This window comes from Rhinatrema bivittatum, chromosome 6 (genome assembly GCF_901001135.1).
Source record: "Rhinatrema bivittatum chromosome 6, aRhiBiv1.1, whole genome shotgun sequence".
NCBI classification, from domain to species: Eukaryota; Metazoa; Chordata; class Amphibia; order Gymnophiona; family Rhinatrematidae; genus Rhinatrema; species Rhinatrema bivittatum.
Genome location: NC_042620.1, coordinates 26193371 through 26209302, shown reverse-complemented (window position 1 = coordinate 26209302; position 15932 = coordinate 26193371). Strand labels below are relative to the sequence as shown.

The following is a 15932-nucleotide window of genomic DNA, read 5'->3' as shown; positions in this document are numbered from 1 at the left end:
TCTCTCATTCAACTATCCTCTTTGACAGTAACTGATCATTTCGATACCTGAACCACGAAATGAATGTACATACTCTGTTATCTAATCAACGGCTCTCTGCTCTCTGTTACTGATTTTACCTATCCCTCTTTTCCAATGACCAAGTTCTTCATTCCCTGTTTTATTGTAACTTTTTTACGCCTGTGTTAATTGGTTCTCCCCTAGTTCATTGTAAACCGGTACGATAAGACTTGTCTTGAGCATCGGTATATTAAAAGAAATTAAATAAATAAATACCGCAAACGCACGGCTCGCAGGGAAAAAAAAAAAAAAAAAAGACTGAGGGACTCTTGTCTAGGGGGGGCAGGGTGATAACTACAGCTGCACATGCTCAGTAGGCCATGTTGAAAGCTCTAGAATCCTTGAGTTCAAAGTTATGGGCCGGCTCCATTAAATGATGTCACCCATGTGTGAGGATTGCCATGCTGTTTGTCCTCGGAGAAATCTAATTCCAGTAATTATTTAAACAGAGAGAAGAAACTGGTTTCTGCTGTGAAATTCAGACAAGAAAAACAAAGCAGCAAAAACAGGATCGGCTTTTTCACAAACCAGCAATGGAACAATTTATTTCCAAAGTCAATGAGGAAAGAGTTTACTACTCAGAATACAGCAGACCAGGCATTCTTTCTATTTTTGTTCAGCATCCCACTAAAACCAAAATCATAATGTGTTAGGATTTAAATCTATGATCAATCCATAGGATACCCAGGCTGCTTTTTTTCAGTTTACATTCATAAGAAACACAGATTTTTATTTTTCTACTTTTATTTGCATCGTTCCTTCCTGCTCCCAACAGCATCTCCTTTCGCTGTAACCCCAACGCCAGTTGCAGCTCAGTCAGATCCATCACCTTTGACCCTATGGTGATCAATATAGACAGCATTCAGCTGCAGCTTGTCCTCGACGGAAGGACTTCAACCAAGATGTAAGGATCCATTGCTGAGTTCTTCTCCGGCCTGCAGGTGGTGCTGAGTCACTTGAACTGTCTAGTCCTCCCAGCTCTTTGGCTCCTCTCTCTCCTCCATTGGCCATCTTATATCTTGTATTGGCCTGTACTCATACTGAGGCAGTATCGGCAGTCAGTTGCCAGAGCTTGGTCTTACCTTCTGGTCCTCGTACTAGAGCTCTGCTTCTGTTTCCAGAAGACAGCACTTTCATCAGCTTCTACATTCAGCTTCTTCAACTGGCACTCCTGTTCTCCTTCCTGACCTCCTGGATTTCAGCTTAGTTCCTGCTCCTTACCCTGTATCAGGCCTCTTGTTCCTTTTCAGTGTCAGGAGCTTCCCCCATTCTTATGTCTTGCTGGCCACCAGCACCGGAGGGCTCAACACGAAGGAAGGTGGCTGGCCTAGGCAGAAGTTCACCTATCAATACTGGCCTGAATTTGACTCCCCTGGGACCAGGCTGGGAGAACCCACAGACTACAACCATCACACAAGACATCAGTTACACAGACAGTTGAAGATACTTTCAACATTTTCTATTAAGGCATCTTCCATCTTACGTCTGTCTCTCTATATATCATGTGCTTTGTTTGTGCATTGGTCAGTCTGTCAATTATGCTCCAAAAAGCATGTCTGCTCTGGCTTTTTGGAGCATTTAAATGACTGATTTCTTTTTCCTTAAGGGGTACTTTTGGTATCCTACCGAAAACTGTTGCTTCATTTTTAACTGAAGATTAAATTTAAATTTTGGGGGCCTGATTTACTATGCTCATGGTAGTTATTGCCACTCTGCCGGTTACCCCATATTTTGTGTTATGGGTTGAAACTGCCACTCTACACAAATTATCCCCATGCCTTCCATTAAGGGTAGTACTTGCTGCTTTGTGCAGGTTACCACCATGCACCCCCCCCTTTTTTTTTTTTTTTTTTACTTCCAGCACCTAGCCTCTAGGGATCTGCAGTTTATCCCATGCCCTTTTCAATTAATTTACTGATTTCATGCTAATCACCTCTTCTGGGAGGGCATTCTAGGCATCCACCATGCTTTCTGTGAAGACATATTTCCTGATGTTGGTTCTGAGTCATCACCCCTGGAGCTACATTTCATGACCCCCTAAGTTCTGTAGTTTCCTTTCCAGTGGAAAGGAACAACATTAATACCTTACAGTTATCTAAAGGTCTGTATCATACCTCCCCTGTACCTCCTGTCCACCAGGGTATACATATTTAGATCCTTCAAACTATCCTCAAATTTCTGATGCAAATTCCACACCATTTTGGTCACCTTTCTCTGGACCGTTTCCATCCTGTCTCTATCCTTATTGAGATGCAGTCTCCAGAACTGAACACAGTACTCCAGGTGAGGACTCACCAAGGACTTGTACAAGGGCATCCTTTTTCTATAAAGCCCAGCATTCTTCTGGCTTTAGCTATCCCTTTGTCTCATTGCTTTGCTGCTTTCAAATTGCCAGACACTATTGCACCAAGATCCTTCTCCTGGTTGGTGATATTAGTCTTTCGCACCCCTCCCCCCCCCCCAATTGCATACAGCTCTTTTGGATTACCGCACTCCAGATACATTACTCTACACTTCTTGGCACTGAATCCTAGCTGCCAAACCTTTGACCACTCTGTTATAGATCTTAGTATCATCCACAAAAAGACAAAAACTTTACCTTTGTGGCAATGTCGCTCACAAAGATATTGAACAGGACCAGTCTCAAAACCAGTCCTTGAGGCACTCCACTTAACACCATTCTCTCTTCAGAGTAGGTCCCATTTACCATTACATACCTTTTCACCTTGGCGCCCAATCCCAAGCTTCTCATTTTATTCATGAGCCTCCTATGCAGGACCGTATCAAAAGCTTTGCTGAAATCCAAGTAAATCACATCGAGCGCTCTTCCTTGCTCCAGTTCTCTAGTCACCCACTCAAAAAAAAAAATCTGATGTCTGACAGGACCTTTCCCTAGTAAATCCTTCCTGCCTCAGGTCCAGCAACCAACCGGATTGCTGATAGTTCACTATCCTTTTCTTCAGCCGCAACTCAATTAATTATATATATATTATATTATATCTTCTTGTATAATACAACACATCATAATTAAATCTGTTCTGCATAATGACTAGCCTTTGAAGCATTAGAGTATTAGCATTTAAAAGAAACACACACCAAAGCAGCCTTGAAACAAACTAATAAGCCAGTGCAGAAAAAATTAACACCTTAGTTGATATACCTGAACTATGAACATTTTCCAGAATTTGTCAATCTAGGACCATTCATAAATGCAAAATTCAAAACAAACCTGTTTTTTCTCCTTTCCTCACTGCTTTTGAAAGGGCAAAACCCTTTGGGTCAACTCTTTGGCAGTGACCCGCTGGTGGTAGGTGCACACTTACGCATGCCGAGCCCTAGGGGAGCCCTGATGGCTTTCCCCGTTCCCTCCGAGGCCGCTCCGAAATTGGAGCAGCCTCGGAGGGAACTTTCCTTCCACGCCCCCCACCTTCCCCTCCCTTCCCCTATCTAACCCGCCCCCCAGCCCTACCTAAATCCCCCCCACCTTTATTTTATTTATTTCTGCACACCTGCCTTTGGGTAGGCATAGGTTGCGCGCACCGGCCAAGTGCCGGTGCGCGATCCCCGGGCCCAGCAGCAGTAGAGAGGCCTCTGGCCACACCCCCGGACCACCCACCCCACCCCCGCCCGCCCATTTTTTCAAGCCCCCGGGACTTACACGCGTCACTGGACCTATTCAAAATAGGCTCGGCATGCGCAGGAGCGGGTTTTCGGGGTTACACGTGTAATATGCACGCGTAACCCTTTTAAAATCCACCCCACAGTGTAACAGCACCATACTTTTACACACTGCAGTAAGTATGCAAGCTGAGAAAAGGCATGTTCCCAATGGCAGGATTGGTAATGATTTAATATAAGTGCCTTCCCCCCCACCCCCCCATCATTTTTTTTCAGATCTCACACCAGCTAAATAAAATTATTCTATATTTTCACAAATCACAACTTAATTTTAATAAACATCTGAAAAAAATTCTAAGAAAAATATTGATGTAATTACAATATTTCAAAATCCATTTTGACCAAAAGATCTAAGCCATAAACAAAAGGGAAGAGAAGAATTGCAGCTTTTCTTTCAGTAGTTAGCAACATGACTTGGGAGGCACACAACTATTAGAAAATCCCCCTCCTGTAAAATAAAAACCAAAGGGGACTTTTTTTTTAATATTTCTTTATTGAGGCAACCAAAGGGACATCTTATATTTCTTTTTTTTTTTGTTTTGTGTTCTACCAGTGGCAATAAAATGAAGTTACAGAATAAATCAAACAACCTTCTGAGATATCTTACCACAACATTTCAAATAGCTAGCTTCCACAGACATGAAAATATATACATAAAACATAATTGCTTATCTACAATAATTATTCTTGAACAGCAATAATATAATGAGCCACACTGAAGAGTCAGAGGACTCCTCTCTAGAGGATTCGACAAATTGCCAAATGGAAAAGTGGAATGGTCATGTCTCTCACTGTACTGCTATTATTTATTTATTTATTTATTTATTGTCTTTTTTATACCGATAACCGTTCACACATCGTATCGGTTTACAGTTAAACAGGAACCATTGGGCAGAACCCTTACATATAACATTGCAAACAGGTTAACTTTTGGGCAGGGCCCTTACATAAAATTGAGAACAGCAAAATCACTATATACATATCACTAAAACTATATACAAAAGATAAGTACATAAATAGCCGAGTCAAAGTACAAAATCGATAGGCATACAACGTAATCCGAGAAATAAATCATAAGTCGCGTATCAGATTCTAGGAGAATCACTTATTTAATCAGTAAGGATTTATGTAATGGGAGGTGATGTGTGGTAAGCTTGCTGGAAGAGCCATTATCACAAAATAACTGTACAGGTAAGAAATTACCTTTTCTCCAATGGAAAGGAGCTACTACTGTGAGACACAGAACTTTCTAGGTTAAGGGTTATCTTCAAATGCAGAACAGAGAGATATGATGAATGCCACCAATGGGAAGAACACACAAAACATGTTTCTGTTAGACAGTAAACCTTTTTTTTTCTAAAAACAGAACATTGATTACCCAGAAAAGAAAACAACCTGGCAAAAACAGGAATGGGCCCAAGTAAGGGTAGGAGCTGTACTCCATACACAGACCCTTCTGGAAAGTCAGTCCAAACCTTGGACAGTGACAAGAAGCCATACCAAAGCACTAGCTATTACAGCACTATTTTTCAAGCTGGTTCTGGAGTACATCCTAGCAAGTCAGTTTTCAGTATATCCACAATGAATATGCATGAGATACATTTGCATTCACTGCATGCAAATTATCTTATGCATATTTATTTTGGATATCCTGAAAACTAGACTGGCAAGTGGGTACCCCAGGACCAGCTAAAGAAAACATGGATTAAAGAATGAATTAATGGATCTCCACATTGCAACCTTGCAAATCTCTTCTAAGTAGGCGAACTTTACATTTGCAAATGGTTTTACCATTGTCTGGATAGCATAGGCCTTGCCATGTCCTTCTAAAGTCAAACCTGCCAGGCCATAACAATGAGGAATATATCTGATACATAATTAGTGATAGTATTCTTAGTCAATGAGAAGTCCAGCCTGTTGGGTGGAACTTTTAGTCTTAGATACAAGTCAATAGCTCTCTCGCAGTCCAATGAAAACAAATAAATTCACTTTAAGTGAAAAAGAGATCCCAAAAGTGAAAAAAATCCCCTAGACTTGGCAAGCAAAATATGGTTCCATAGAGCCAAAATTGCAATAATGTGTTAAACTGATATGAAAGTGATGTAAAACTTCTAAAGTGCCTAAAAATCTAACCAGTTACAATTTAGGAAAAAAAATAAAGAACCCAACTGAAAGTGAGTGAGAACAAAGCCAAAAAGGTGAAAAAGAAAACCAAGCTGAAGGCCTAAACTGGCAGTGGCTGTATTCTAGCACAGTGGTTCTCAACCGGTGTGTCGTGACACACCGGTGTGTCGCCAAGCACCGGCAGGTGTGTCACGGCTCCTCCACTGCCCCGCTTGTGCTTCCCTTCTCCCCAGGCGCGGGGCTGAAGAATGGAGAGACGCTGCGCGCCACCGCTGGAGGCCAGGCTGGCGGGGCTGAAGAAAGAAGAGACGCTGCGCGCCGCTGCTGGTGGCTGAAGAGCGGAGAGACGTGTGCCCCGACGCCAGCGGGGCCGAAAAATGAAGAGACCTGCGCGCCACCGGCAGCGGCTGAAGAGCGGAGAGACCTGCGCGCCGACGCCAGCGGGGCCGAAGAATGAAGAGACGCTGCGCGCCGACGCCAGCAGGGCCGAAGAATGAAGAGGAGCTGTGCGCCAACGCCAGCGGGGCCGAAGAATGAAGAGACCTGCGCGCCACCGGCAGCGGCTGAAGAGCGGAGAGACGTGTGCCCCAACGCCAGCGGGGCCGAAAAATGAAGAGACCTGCGCGTCGACACCAGTGGGGCCGAAGAATGAAGAGACCTGCGCGCCGGCGGCGGCAGCTGAAGAATGAAGAGACACTGCGCGCCGACGCCAGCAGGGCCGAAGAATGAAGAGACGCTGCGCGCAGACGCCAGCAGGGCCGAAGAATGAAGAGACGCTGCGTGCCGACGCCAGCAGGGCCGAAGAATGAAGAGACGCTGCGCGCCGACGCCAGTGGGGCCGAAGAATGAAGAGACCTGCGCACTGACGCCAGCGGGGCCGAAGAATGCAGAGACGCTGTGCGCCGCTGCCGACAGCTGAACAGCTGAGAGACCCTGCGCACCACAGGAGGCGGCTGGAGAGACTTTGTGCACGCGGGAGGTCAAGCCAGAGGCAGCTGAGAAGTGGAGGCCAGGCTTATTGGGCCAAACAATGAGAAGAGGCTCCATGTGAGCTTGTGTGCCTGTGGTAGAATGGGTGCTTGGGTGCATGAGTGAGAGCTTGTGTGCCTGTGGTAGAATGGGTGCCTGGGTGCATGAGTGAGAGCTTGTGTGCCTGTGTTAGAATGGGTGCATGAGTGAGAGCTTGTGTGTCTGTGGTAGAATGGGTGCTTGGGTGCATGAGTGAGAGCTTGTGTGTCTGTGGTAGAATGGGTGCCTGGGTGCATGAGTGAGAGCTTGTGTGTGTGTGTGGTGGAATGGGTGCGTGAGTGAGAGCTTGTGTGTGCCTGTGGTAGAATGGGTGCCTGGGTGCATGAGTGAGAGCTTGTGTGTGTGTGTGGTGGAATGGGTGCCTGAGTGCGTGAGTGAGAGCTGGTGTGTGTGTGGTAGAATGGGTGCCTGAGTGCGTGAGTGAGAGCTGGTGTGTGTGTGTGGTAGAATGGGTGTCTGGGTGCGTGAGTGGGAGCTTTGTGTGTGTGTGGTAGAATGGGTGCCTGGGTGCATGAGTGGGAGCTTTGTGTGTGTGTGTGGTAAAATGGGTGCCTGGGTGCGTGAGTGGCAACTTTGTGTGTGTGTGCGTGTGTTAGAATGGGTGCCTGGGTGCGTGAGTGGCAGGTGTGTGTGTGTGTGTGTGTGTGTGTGTGTGTGTGTGTGTGTTGGAATGCATGCCTGGTTGCATGAGTGAGAGCTTGTGTGCCTGTGATAGAATGAGTGCCTGGGTGGTGAGTGGCAGCTTTGTGTGTGTGTGGTACAATGGGTGCATGAGTGGCAGTGTGTGTGGTTGTAAGTGAGAGAGCATGTGTGTGATTGAGAGAGACTGGTCAGGGAGGTGACTGGTGTGTGTGTGAGAGACAGAGACTGGTCAGGGAGGTGACTGGTGTGTGTGTGTGAGAGACAGAGACTGGTCAGGGAGGTGACTGGTGTGTGTGTGAGAGACAGAGACTGGTCAGGGAGGTGACTGGTGTGTGTGTGAGAGACAGAGACTGGTCAGGGAGGTGACTGGTGTGTGTGTGAGAGACAGAGACTGGTCAGGGAGATGACTGGTGTGTGTGAGGAAGAGATACTAGTTAGGGAAGTTACTGGTCTGTGTGAGACAGAGACTGGTTGTGACTGGTTGTGGGTCCTAAGGAAGAGGACTGTGAGGACATAGCTTTAGCAGCCACTGCTGCTTCTGGTGAGTGCTATTGGTCTGCAAGGGAAAGGAGTAGGAGAGTTGCTGGAAAGGGTAAGTAAAGGCAGCTTTTTAAGTTTATTTTTCTTGATTGACTGCCATTTTAATTATTGTGTATTATGTGATGTGTCTGCTGTTTTGAAATATTTTGATATTTAGACAATTTTTATTAATTTTTATAAGTTTTTAATTGTTGGATGTTATTCTGTTCATCAGCTGTTTTGTAACATTTATTAGTATAGTTTTACAATTATTTCTAAGTGGGTATCTATAAAAGCTTGGCTTGCTCTGTTTTCCCAATAGGAGGTGTATTAGTGTTTTGGGCCTGGTTAAGTATTTGTAGTGGTAAATTACTGTCTTTTCATAAGGAGGGGTATTGTGCCTGCCAGTATAAAGAGTTTGTTTTGCTTTTACTGAGATGTCATCAGATCCAGAAAATCTTTTTTTGTATGGTGAGCTGTATGGGTAATGCTCTAGTTCTGCTCTGCACCCATTTTTGGGGGTCGACGTGGTTCCTGAGGATGCAGAATGTATATTTACATTTTGTCCCGTGATGGTCACATGTTCAGTGTGTCACGCACTTGAGAACCATCTGTCAGGTGTGTCCCGGCCGAAAAAAGGTTGAGAACCACTGTTCTAGCAGGATGTGGTTCCTGATGGATCAAACAACAACTGCAAATCAGGTGGGTGTGCGCTCAGACATGGTGAAGGTCCTAGGCTTCATGAATAATAAATTAACTTTACTAAAATGGGCAAGTACCTCAAGAAGTCGTTAGCTGGTTGAGAAAATCTACAGAAAGTCAAAGAGCAGTGAGCAAAACTAAAAGGAGATAATGGGGTAGATTTTCAAAGGGTTACGCGCGTAACCCCCGAAAACCTATCCCTGCGCGCGCCGAGCATATTTTGCATAGGCTCGGTGGCATGCGCAAGCCCCGAGATGTGCTTATGTCCCGGGGCTTTCCCAAGTCCTCTGGCACAGCAGCCAGCCGGCGCACACAAGTTACGCCTGCCAGAGGCAGGCGTAACTCCATCAGATAAGGTGGTGGTGGGGGGGAGGGGGATTTAGGTAGGGCAAGGTGGGGGGATCCAAAAAGTTCCCTCCAAGGCCGCTCCGATTTTGGAGCGGCCTTGGAGGGAACGGGGAAAGCCATCGGGGCTCCCCTTGGGCTCGACACGCGCAAGGTGCACAAGTGCGCACCCCCTTGCGCGCACTGACCCCGGATTTTATAACATGCGCCGGCACAAATGTACCCCCGCGTGCGTAAAATTTAAAATCGGCTCCATTATGAGGGCAACTAACTTTTTTTGGTAGGACAATAAATAAAGGAAAGAGAAAGAGGCCGCTACGGTTTTCTAAAGTAGTAGCTGAAAAGGTAAAGAAAAAAAAGGTTAAAGTTTAGGAAGTACAAGAGATTGCAGAAAGACGACGTCGAGCAACAATATCTAGAAAAGTTAAAAGAAACTAGGAAAGTAATCGGGAATACAAAAATTGGAAGCAAAAATATAGCAAATTCAGTAAAACAGGGGGACAAGACTTTTTTTTTTTTTTAAATATGTTAGTGGTAGGCTGAAGTGCAAAAGTGGCATTGTGAGACGTGTAGAGGCTGATGAGGAGAAAGTGAAACTGCTTAACAAATATTTTTGTTCACTATGGAAGTGCCAGGAGCAGGATCACATAAAATGAACACCAATAGGACTGGAAGTGAAGTTAACCTCAATCGATTTTCAGAAAAATGTGTTTGTGAGGAGCTAACTAAACTTAAAAGTAGACTGAGGGATGGGGCCAGATAGGATACATCAGAGGGTTTTAAAGAAACTTAAGAGATGTTCTGGCAGCTCTGCTGGCTAATTTTCTCAATGCTTCTTTAGAGACAGGAGTAGTTTAAGGACTAGAGATAGGCAGATGTAGATCCTATTCACAAAAGTGGAAGTAAGGAGGAGTGGTAACTATCAACCAGTTAGTCCGGTAGTGCAATTTCTGGAATCTAATGAATGACAAGATCTAAGTCAGCATGGCTTTAGCAGAGGGAAATCTTGTCAGACAAATCTAATCAATTTTGACTGGGGACCAGAGAGTTGAATCAAGGGAGAGCGCTAGATGAATTGCACCTGGATTTCAGTAAAGCCTTTAACACAGCTCTGCACAGGCAATTTATAAATAAATTGAGCATCTTGGTATGGGCCCTAAAGTGAATGACTGGATTACAATCTGAGAGGGAGACATCAAAGGAAAGTGATAAATGGGAGTTCACTCTTAGGAGAGTGACGTTACTAGCCGTGTGCCACAGGGATCAGTCCTTGGACTAATTCTTTTCGTTTTCATGTCTTTTTTTTTTTTGCCCAGGATACCACAATCTGTAACAGGGTAGAGAATCAGGAATGATTCAATAGTTTATCTGCATCCAAAAGGCGAGATATGATAGATACTTAAATACCAGTATCAATGCACAGGAGGCAGCCCTCTTTCAACAGAAAGGAGGTGGCTCTGAAACGAGGGGTGATAAAATGAGGTGAAAAGGGGTAGACTCAAATTTCTTTTCAGAGAGTTTAGTGGATGCATGATGAAGACAAGGACTGTATCTGAATTCAAGAAAACATAGGATAAATACTATGCATTTCTGAGGGAACGGAAGGGATTTTAAAGTTGAATAGTTGGTATGGGTTGGCAGATTAGATAGGCCATAATGGTCTTTTTCTGCCATAATACTGCTATTTTTCTATTAGCACACAAGCATGAGAAACCCTCCCAGCTGGGACACAGCTCCTTACCAAATATTGGTAATGCAAGCAGTTTCAAAATTGTGCAGTATTAGCACAGCCAGTTCATGAATTTTGAAACACAGGAGGAAAGTGTGTGCTAGGAGGGAGTGGTTGTCAACCCGTGAGCTATAAAGTCCTCTGATGCCACATGCAATGCAAGTCATATACTCCATTAATGTGGCTCAATGTAGCTGCCTGCCAATAGAGAAATAGAAATATATTAGTGGAGCTGCCCATCAAAAACTGATGTGGCAAAATCATATATCTCCTACTGTCCCTGCTACTCATCCCGACATAAAACCCCCTGCCAATCAAGTAATGTCTCCTTTCCCCTCCCCCAACTAAAAAACGTTAAGGCTTATTCAGCACTAGCTTGCAATTGGGCATCACTCCTATCCCGTCAGCCTTCGCCTTGTTCCAAGAGGGAGAGGAAGACGATGACCTGGGGGACTGAAACTATTCAAACATGGGTGGAAAGCAGGTTTTATTTTTCAACAGCTGCTATAGCCATGCCCTAAGTGCAAATAGCACATGCTATTCACCTTGCATACAGCTACAGAATGGCTGTCAGGACAGACACAAACACCACACAACAGCCTGTTATACACAGTGAGATGTGATATAAACAAATGTGTAATCAAATAAAAAACAACATTTAACAAGTTGCCTCTTTCTGAGGATTTCTTAAGGACTCCATGTCTGCTCTTTTAAAAAGACAAAAAAAAAAAAAAAACTTGGTAAGGACAGAGATGCTTTAAAAGTTTTAATAATAATAAATATATCTAAGCTCACTTGGTATCCCTCACTTAATGGATGAAATGATAGCAATCAGTAAAGTAATTAACCCTCAGTATTAGGAGTAACAGATGACCAATTTATTTTTCTGCATGGAAATCATTTTGATTTGATTGAGAGACAAACGTACAATTGTAAAATACTCACCAATTCTTTCCTAAGCTGAATAAAAAATTGTTTGCACTTAAAAGAAATTTTTACAATCTTCAACCTAGAATTAAAAAACAAAACAAAATCAGTAAACTCAGCCTATTTCTTTATACTGTATGACAGCATAAAGCTGTTGCGTCTAGGTCATGCACATTGAAACATGCAGCTATTTACAGAAAGGCTCTTAAGCCAAAGGTTTGTGCAAACTGTGCTTCATTATTAGGGATGTGCATTCGTTTTCGCCGTATTGACGATCCGCAACATATATTACACTATTCGTAGTATTCGTGGGGAAGCGAAACGTATCGCGATTCCCCATGAATACACGAATCTTCCCCCGAATTATACGGCCACCTAAATAAAAATTTAAACAAACCCCCCCCACCCTCCTGAACCCCCCCAAGACTTACCAAAACTCCCTGGTGGTCCAGTGGGGGGTCCGGGAGCCATCCCCTGCACTCACACCCGGTTTCAAAATGGCACCGATAGCCTTTGACCTACAATGTCACAGGGGCTACCGATGCCATTGGTCAGCCCCGGTCACATGATCATCGGCGCCATCTTGTGCTCCTACCATGTGACAGGGGCTGACCAACGGCACCGGTAGCCCCTGTGACATTGTAGGTCAAAGGCTATCGGGTGCCATTTTGAGTACTGGCATCGGTCGCTCCGGGACCCCCGTTGGACCCCCAGGGACTTTTTGCCAGCTTGGGGGGGCCTCTTGACCCCCACAAGACTTGCCAAAAGTCCAGCGGGGGTCCGGGAGAGACCTCCTGCACGCTGGCCGTCCATGCCAGTACTCAAAATGGCGCCGATCGCCTTTGCCCTCACTATGTCACAGGTACTGACGGTCGGCCCCTGTCACATGGTAGGAGGGCTGGGGCTGAAGTAAGTTGCGCATGCCTGCCAACTACCGGCGCGCGATCCCTGGCACAGCGGCAAATGGCCACTGTGCCTGGAGCCTCTGACCCTTTCCACGCCCCACTGTGCCTGGAGCCTCTGACCCCGCCAATGGACTGCCCTGCCCACACCCCGCCCCTGGACCAACCCGCCTATGCCCCACCCCTTTAGTAAAGCCCCAGGACTTACACGCGTCCCAGGGCTTTACACGCGTCGCCGGGCCTTTTGAAAATAGGCCCGATGCGCAAAACCCTTTCAAAATCCGGCCCTATCAGAGTAAATGTTTATGATTGCAGCATTGTAGAAGCTAAATAGACATTCTTTGCTGATGCAGCGGTTACTACCCTTAACCTAATCCTTTGATGCAATTCCAGTACTGTCTCTACTTCAACTGGTACTGATCCGATATGGTAATCTACTATGAAGGTCGGTATATAAATTGTTAAATAAATAAATAAATAATAAACTGCAATGCGTAACAAGGAATTGAATGCAAATACCAACCAACAAAGGTCCTGAATTTAGCATTCTGGTAAACTGATAAGCATAGGGGTAACCTTTGTTTCTATGTTTCTGTGCAATGAATTTACTAGGTAATACATTTAAGACAAATAAGAGAAAATATATTTTTTTTACTCAACACGTAAGTAAACTCTGGAATTTTTGCTGGAGGATGTGGTAAAAGCTGTTAGTGTAGCTGGATTTAAAAAAGGTTTCGACAAGTTCCTTGAAGAAAAAGTCCATAAACCATTATTATAGTGCACTTGGGGAAATCCACTGCTTATCTCTGAGATAAGTAGCAAGGAATCTATCTACCCCTTGGGATCCTGCCAGGTACTTGTGACCTGGATTGGCTACTGCTGGAAACAGGATACTGGCCTTGGTTTGACCTAGTATGGTAAATCTTAAGCTAAGAAATGCAACAATTCCTGAAAAAATTAAGAAGCTGGAAAAGTAGTCACGAAAGCAAAGGTACAATTAGAAGAAAAACTAGTTAATATGGTAAAAGAGGCTGACAATTTTTTTTTAAAGATACATTAGTGACAGGAGGAAGTGCAAAAATGAGTTGTAAGATTCAAAGGTAAAAGGGCGGAGGGTGGATACACAATGGCTTGCAAAAATATTCAAACCCCCCCACTAAAAAAAGTCAGCAGATTTGGGTGGATTACAAATTACACTTACACAGATTGTTCCAGACAGTATGTAAATTTTCAATCATAATTCATTTTTTGCATAAGTATTCAATCTCTATTCTGTGGAAGCTCCAAGTTTACAGAGATGAAAGATATTGCCTTAACAACTGGCCTCTATCTGTGATTCATTAAAAATGGTCAGATTTCTGGATAAAAGACCCCCATTTCTAGTACCACTGTGAATCTGAAGGAAAGCTGTGAAAATGAAGATCAATGAGCATTAAGGAAATTAAAGACAAAATTACAGACATGCACAAGTTAGGAAAAGGCTCTAAATTAACACCCACGTGTTGGATCAATTGTGAGGAAATGGAAGCTGCATCACACCACCCAGACACTGCCTACACAAGGCCACCTCTCAAACCTCAGCGTCAGAGCAAGGAGGAGACTTGTGAGGGAAGCCTCAGAGAGGCCAACAAATCACTTTGAAGGAGCTACAAGAGTTCAGCGGCTGAGACTGGAGTGGAAGTGCACCAGTCAAACTTATCAAGAGCTCTGCCTGACGGTGGCTAGAAAGAAGCCATAACTGAAGAAAAGCCATATCAAAGCACGTCTGCAGTTTGCCAGAAAGCATCAGAGTGACCCAGCTAAAATGTGGGATGTTTTGTGGTCAAATGAGAAAAGTGAAGCTTTTTGGCCAGAATTCAAAGCATTATATGTTGCACAAACCTAACACTGCCCATTCCTCAGCAAACATCATCTCAACAGTGAAGTATGGGAGTGGCATCATGTTGTGGGAATGTTTTCCTCAGTAAAGACTTGTTAAAACTGAAGGATGGATGGTGAAAAATACAGGGAAATACTGCAAGACAACCTGCTTCAGTCTGCTAAAAAAAAAACTAAAACATGGGAGAAAGTTCACCTTTCAGTAGGACACTGATCCCACATACAAGGACAAAGCAACACAGGAGAGGTTGAACAACAAAAAGGTGAATGTTCTACAATGGCCAAGTGAAAGTCCAGATCTCAGTCCAATCGAGAATCTGTGGTTCTGTTTGAAAATTGCAGTCCTTAAGTATCATCCAATCAACCTGAAGAAGCTAGAGTAAATATGCCAAGAAGAATGGGCAAAAATCACTTGTAAACAGTTTGCAGAGCCCAACAGATTTAAAGCTGTTATTGCAGCAAAACGTGGTTCTATCAAGTAGTAGCCTGAACGGGTTGATCATTTATGCAAGAAGCATTTTTCAGTTTTTGTTATTTAAAAAAAAAAAAAATAGAGACATAATGAATTGTTACTTTGAAAATTTACTTTAAGAGCATAAGTGTGTCATTTATATTCCACACAAATCTGCTGACTTTTTAAGGAGTCAAATACTTTTGCAAGCCACTGTATGTAGAAGCTAATGAGAAGAAAGTGCAATTGTTGAATATTTCTGCTCAATGTTCATTGAATAATGGCTCAGAAGAGGACCACAGAAAACGGCCACAAATAGGAATGAAAGTAAGGTAGGCATCAATATTCAGAAAACTGTGCTTGTGAGGAGCTAACAAAACTAAAAGTACATAAAGTAGTGGGGCTGGATGGGATACATCAATGATATTAAGAGAACTTAGGAAAGTTCTGGCAGCTTCATTGTCCAACGTTTTCAATCTTTCTTTAGACTTCAGCGTGGCTCCAAAGGTCTGGAGACAGGCAGATGTGGTTCCTCTGCAGAAAAGTGGAAATAAGGAGTCTGAGAACTACAAGCCAATTAGGCTGAGCTTGGAGCTAAATAAATTAATAGAATCAGTTTAAAAAAAAAAAAAAAAAAAAGAGAAAGAGAGGATAGTGCAGTATCTAGGATCCAATGGATTACAGGATCTGAGGCAGCATGGTTTTACCAAAAGTATATTTTGTCAAGCAAATTTAATCAATTTCTTTTACTGGATGATCAGGGGAGAGTGCTAGATGTAGTGTATTTGAATTTCAGCAAGAGTATTGACATTGTTACACATAGGTAACTTATTTAAAAAAAAAAAAAATTGAGCCTGGATATAGGTTCCAAATTGACTAATTGGGTTAGAAACTGGTTGGATTGGAGGCAACAAAGGGCAAGAATAAAGCAGTGTTGCTTACCTGT

At 43.8% G+C, this 15932-nt stretch overlaps 1 protein-coding gene across 1 annotated transcript in view; it reads right to left on the bottom strand.

The window, feature by feature from the left end:
- PTPN4 (protein tyrosine phosphatase non-receptor type 4) overlaps positions 1-15932 on the bottom strand; it is a 685809-nt gene that overhangs the window by 456242 nt on the left and 213635 nt on the right. Inside the window, exon 11 of the mRNA XM_029605153.1 lies at positions 11774-11837. Coding sequence (XP_029461013.1) covers positions 11774-11837 — 64 coding nt within the window. The remainder of the gene's footprint in view (positions 1-11773; positions 11838-15932) is intronic.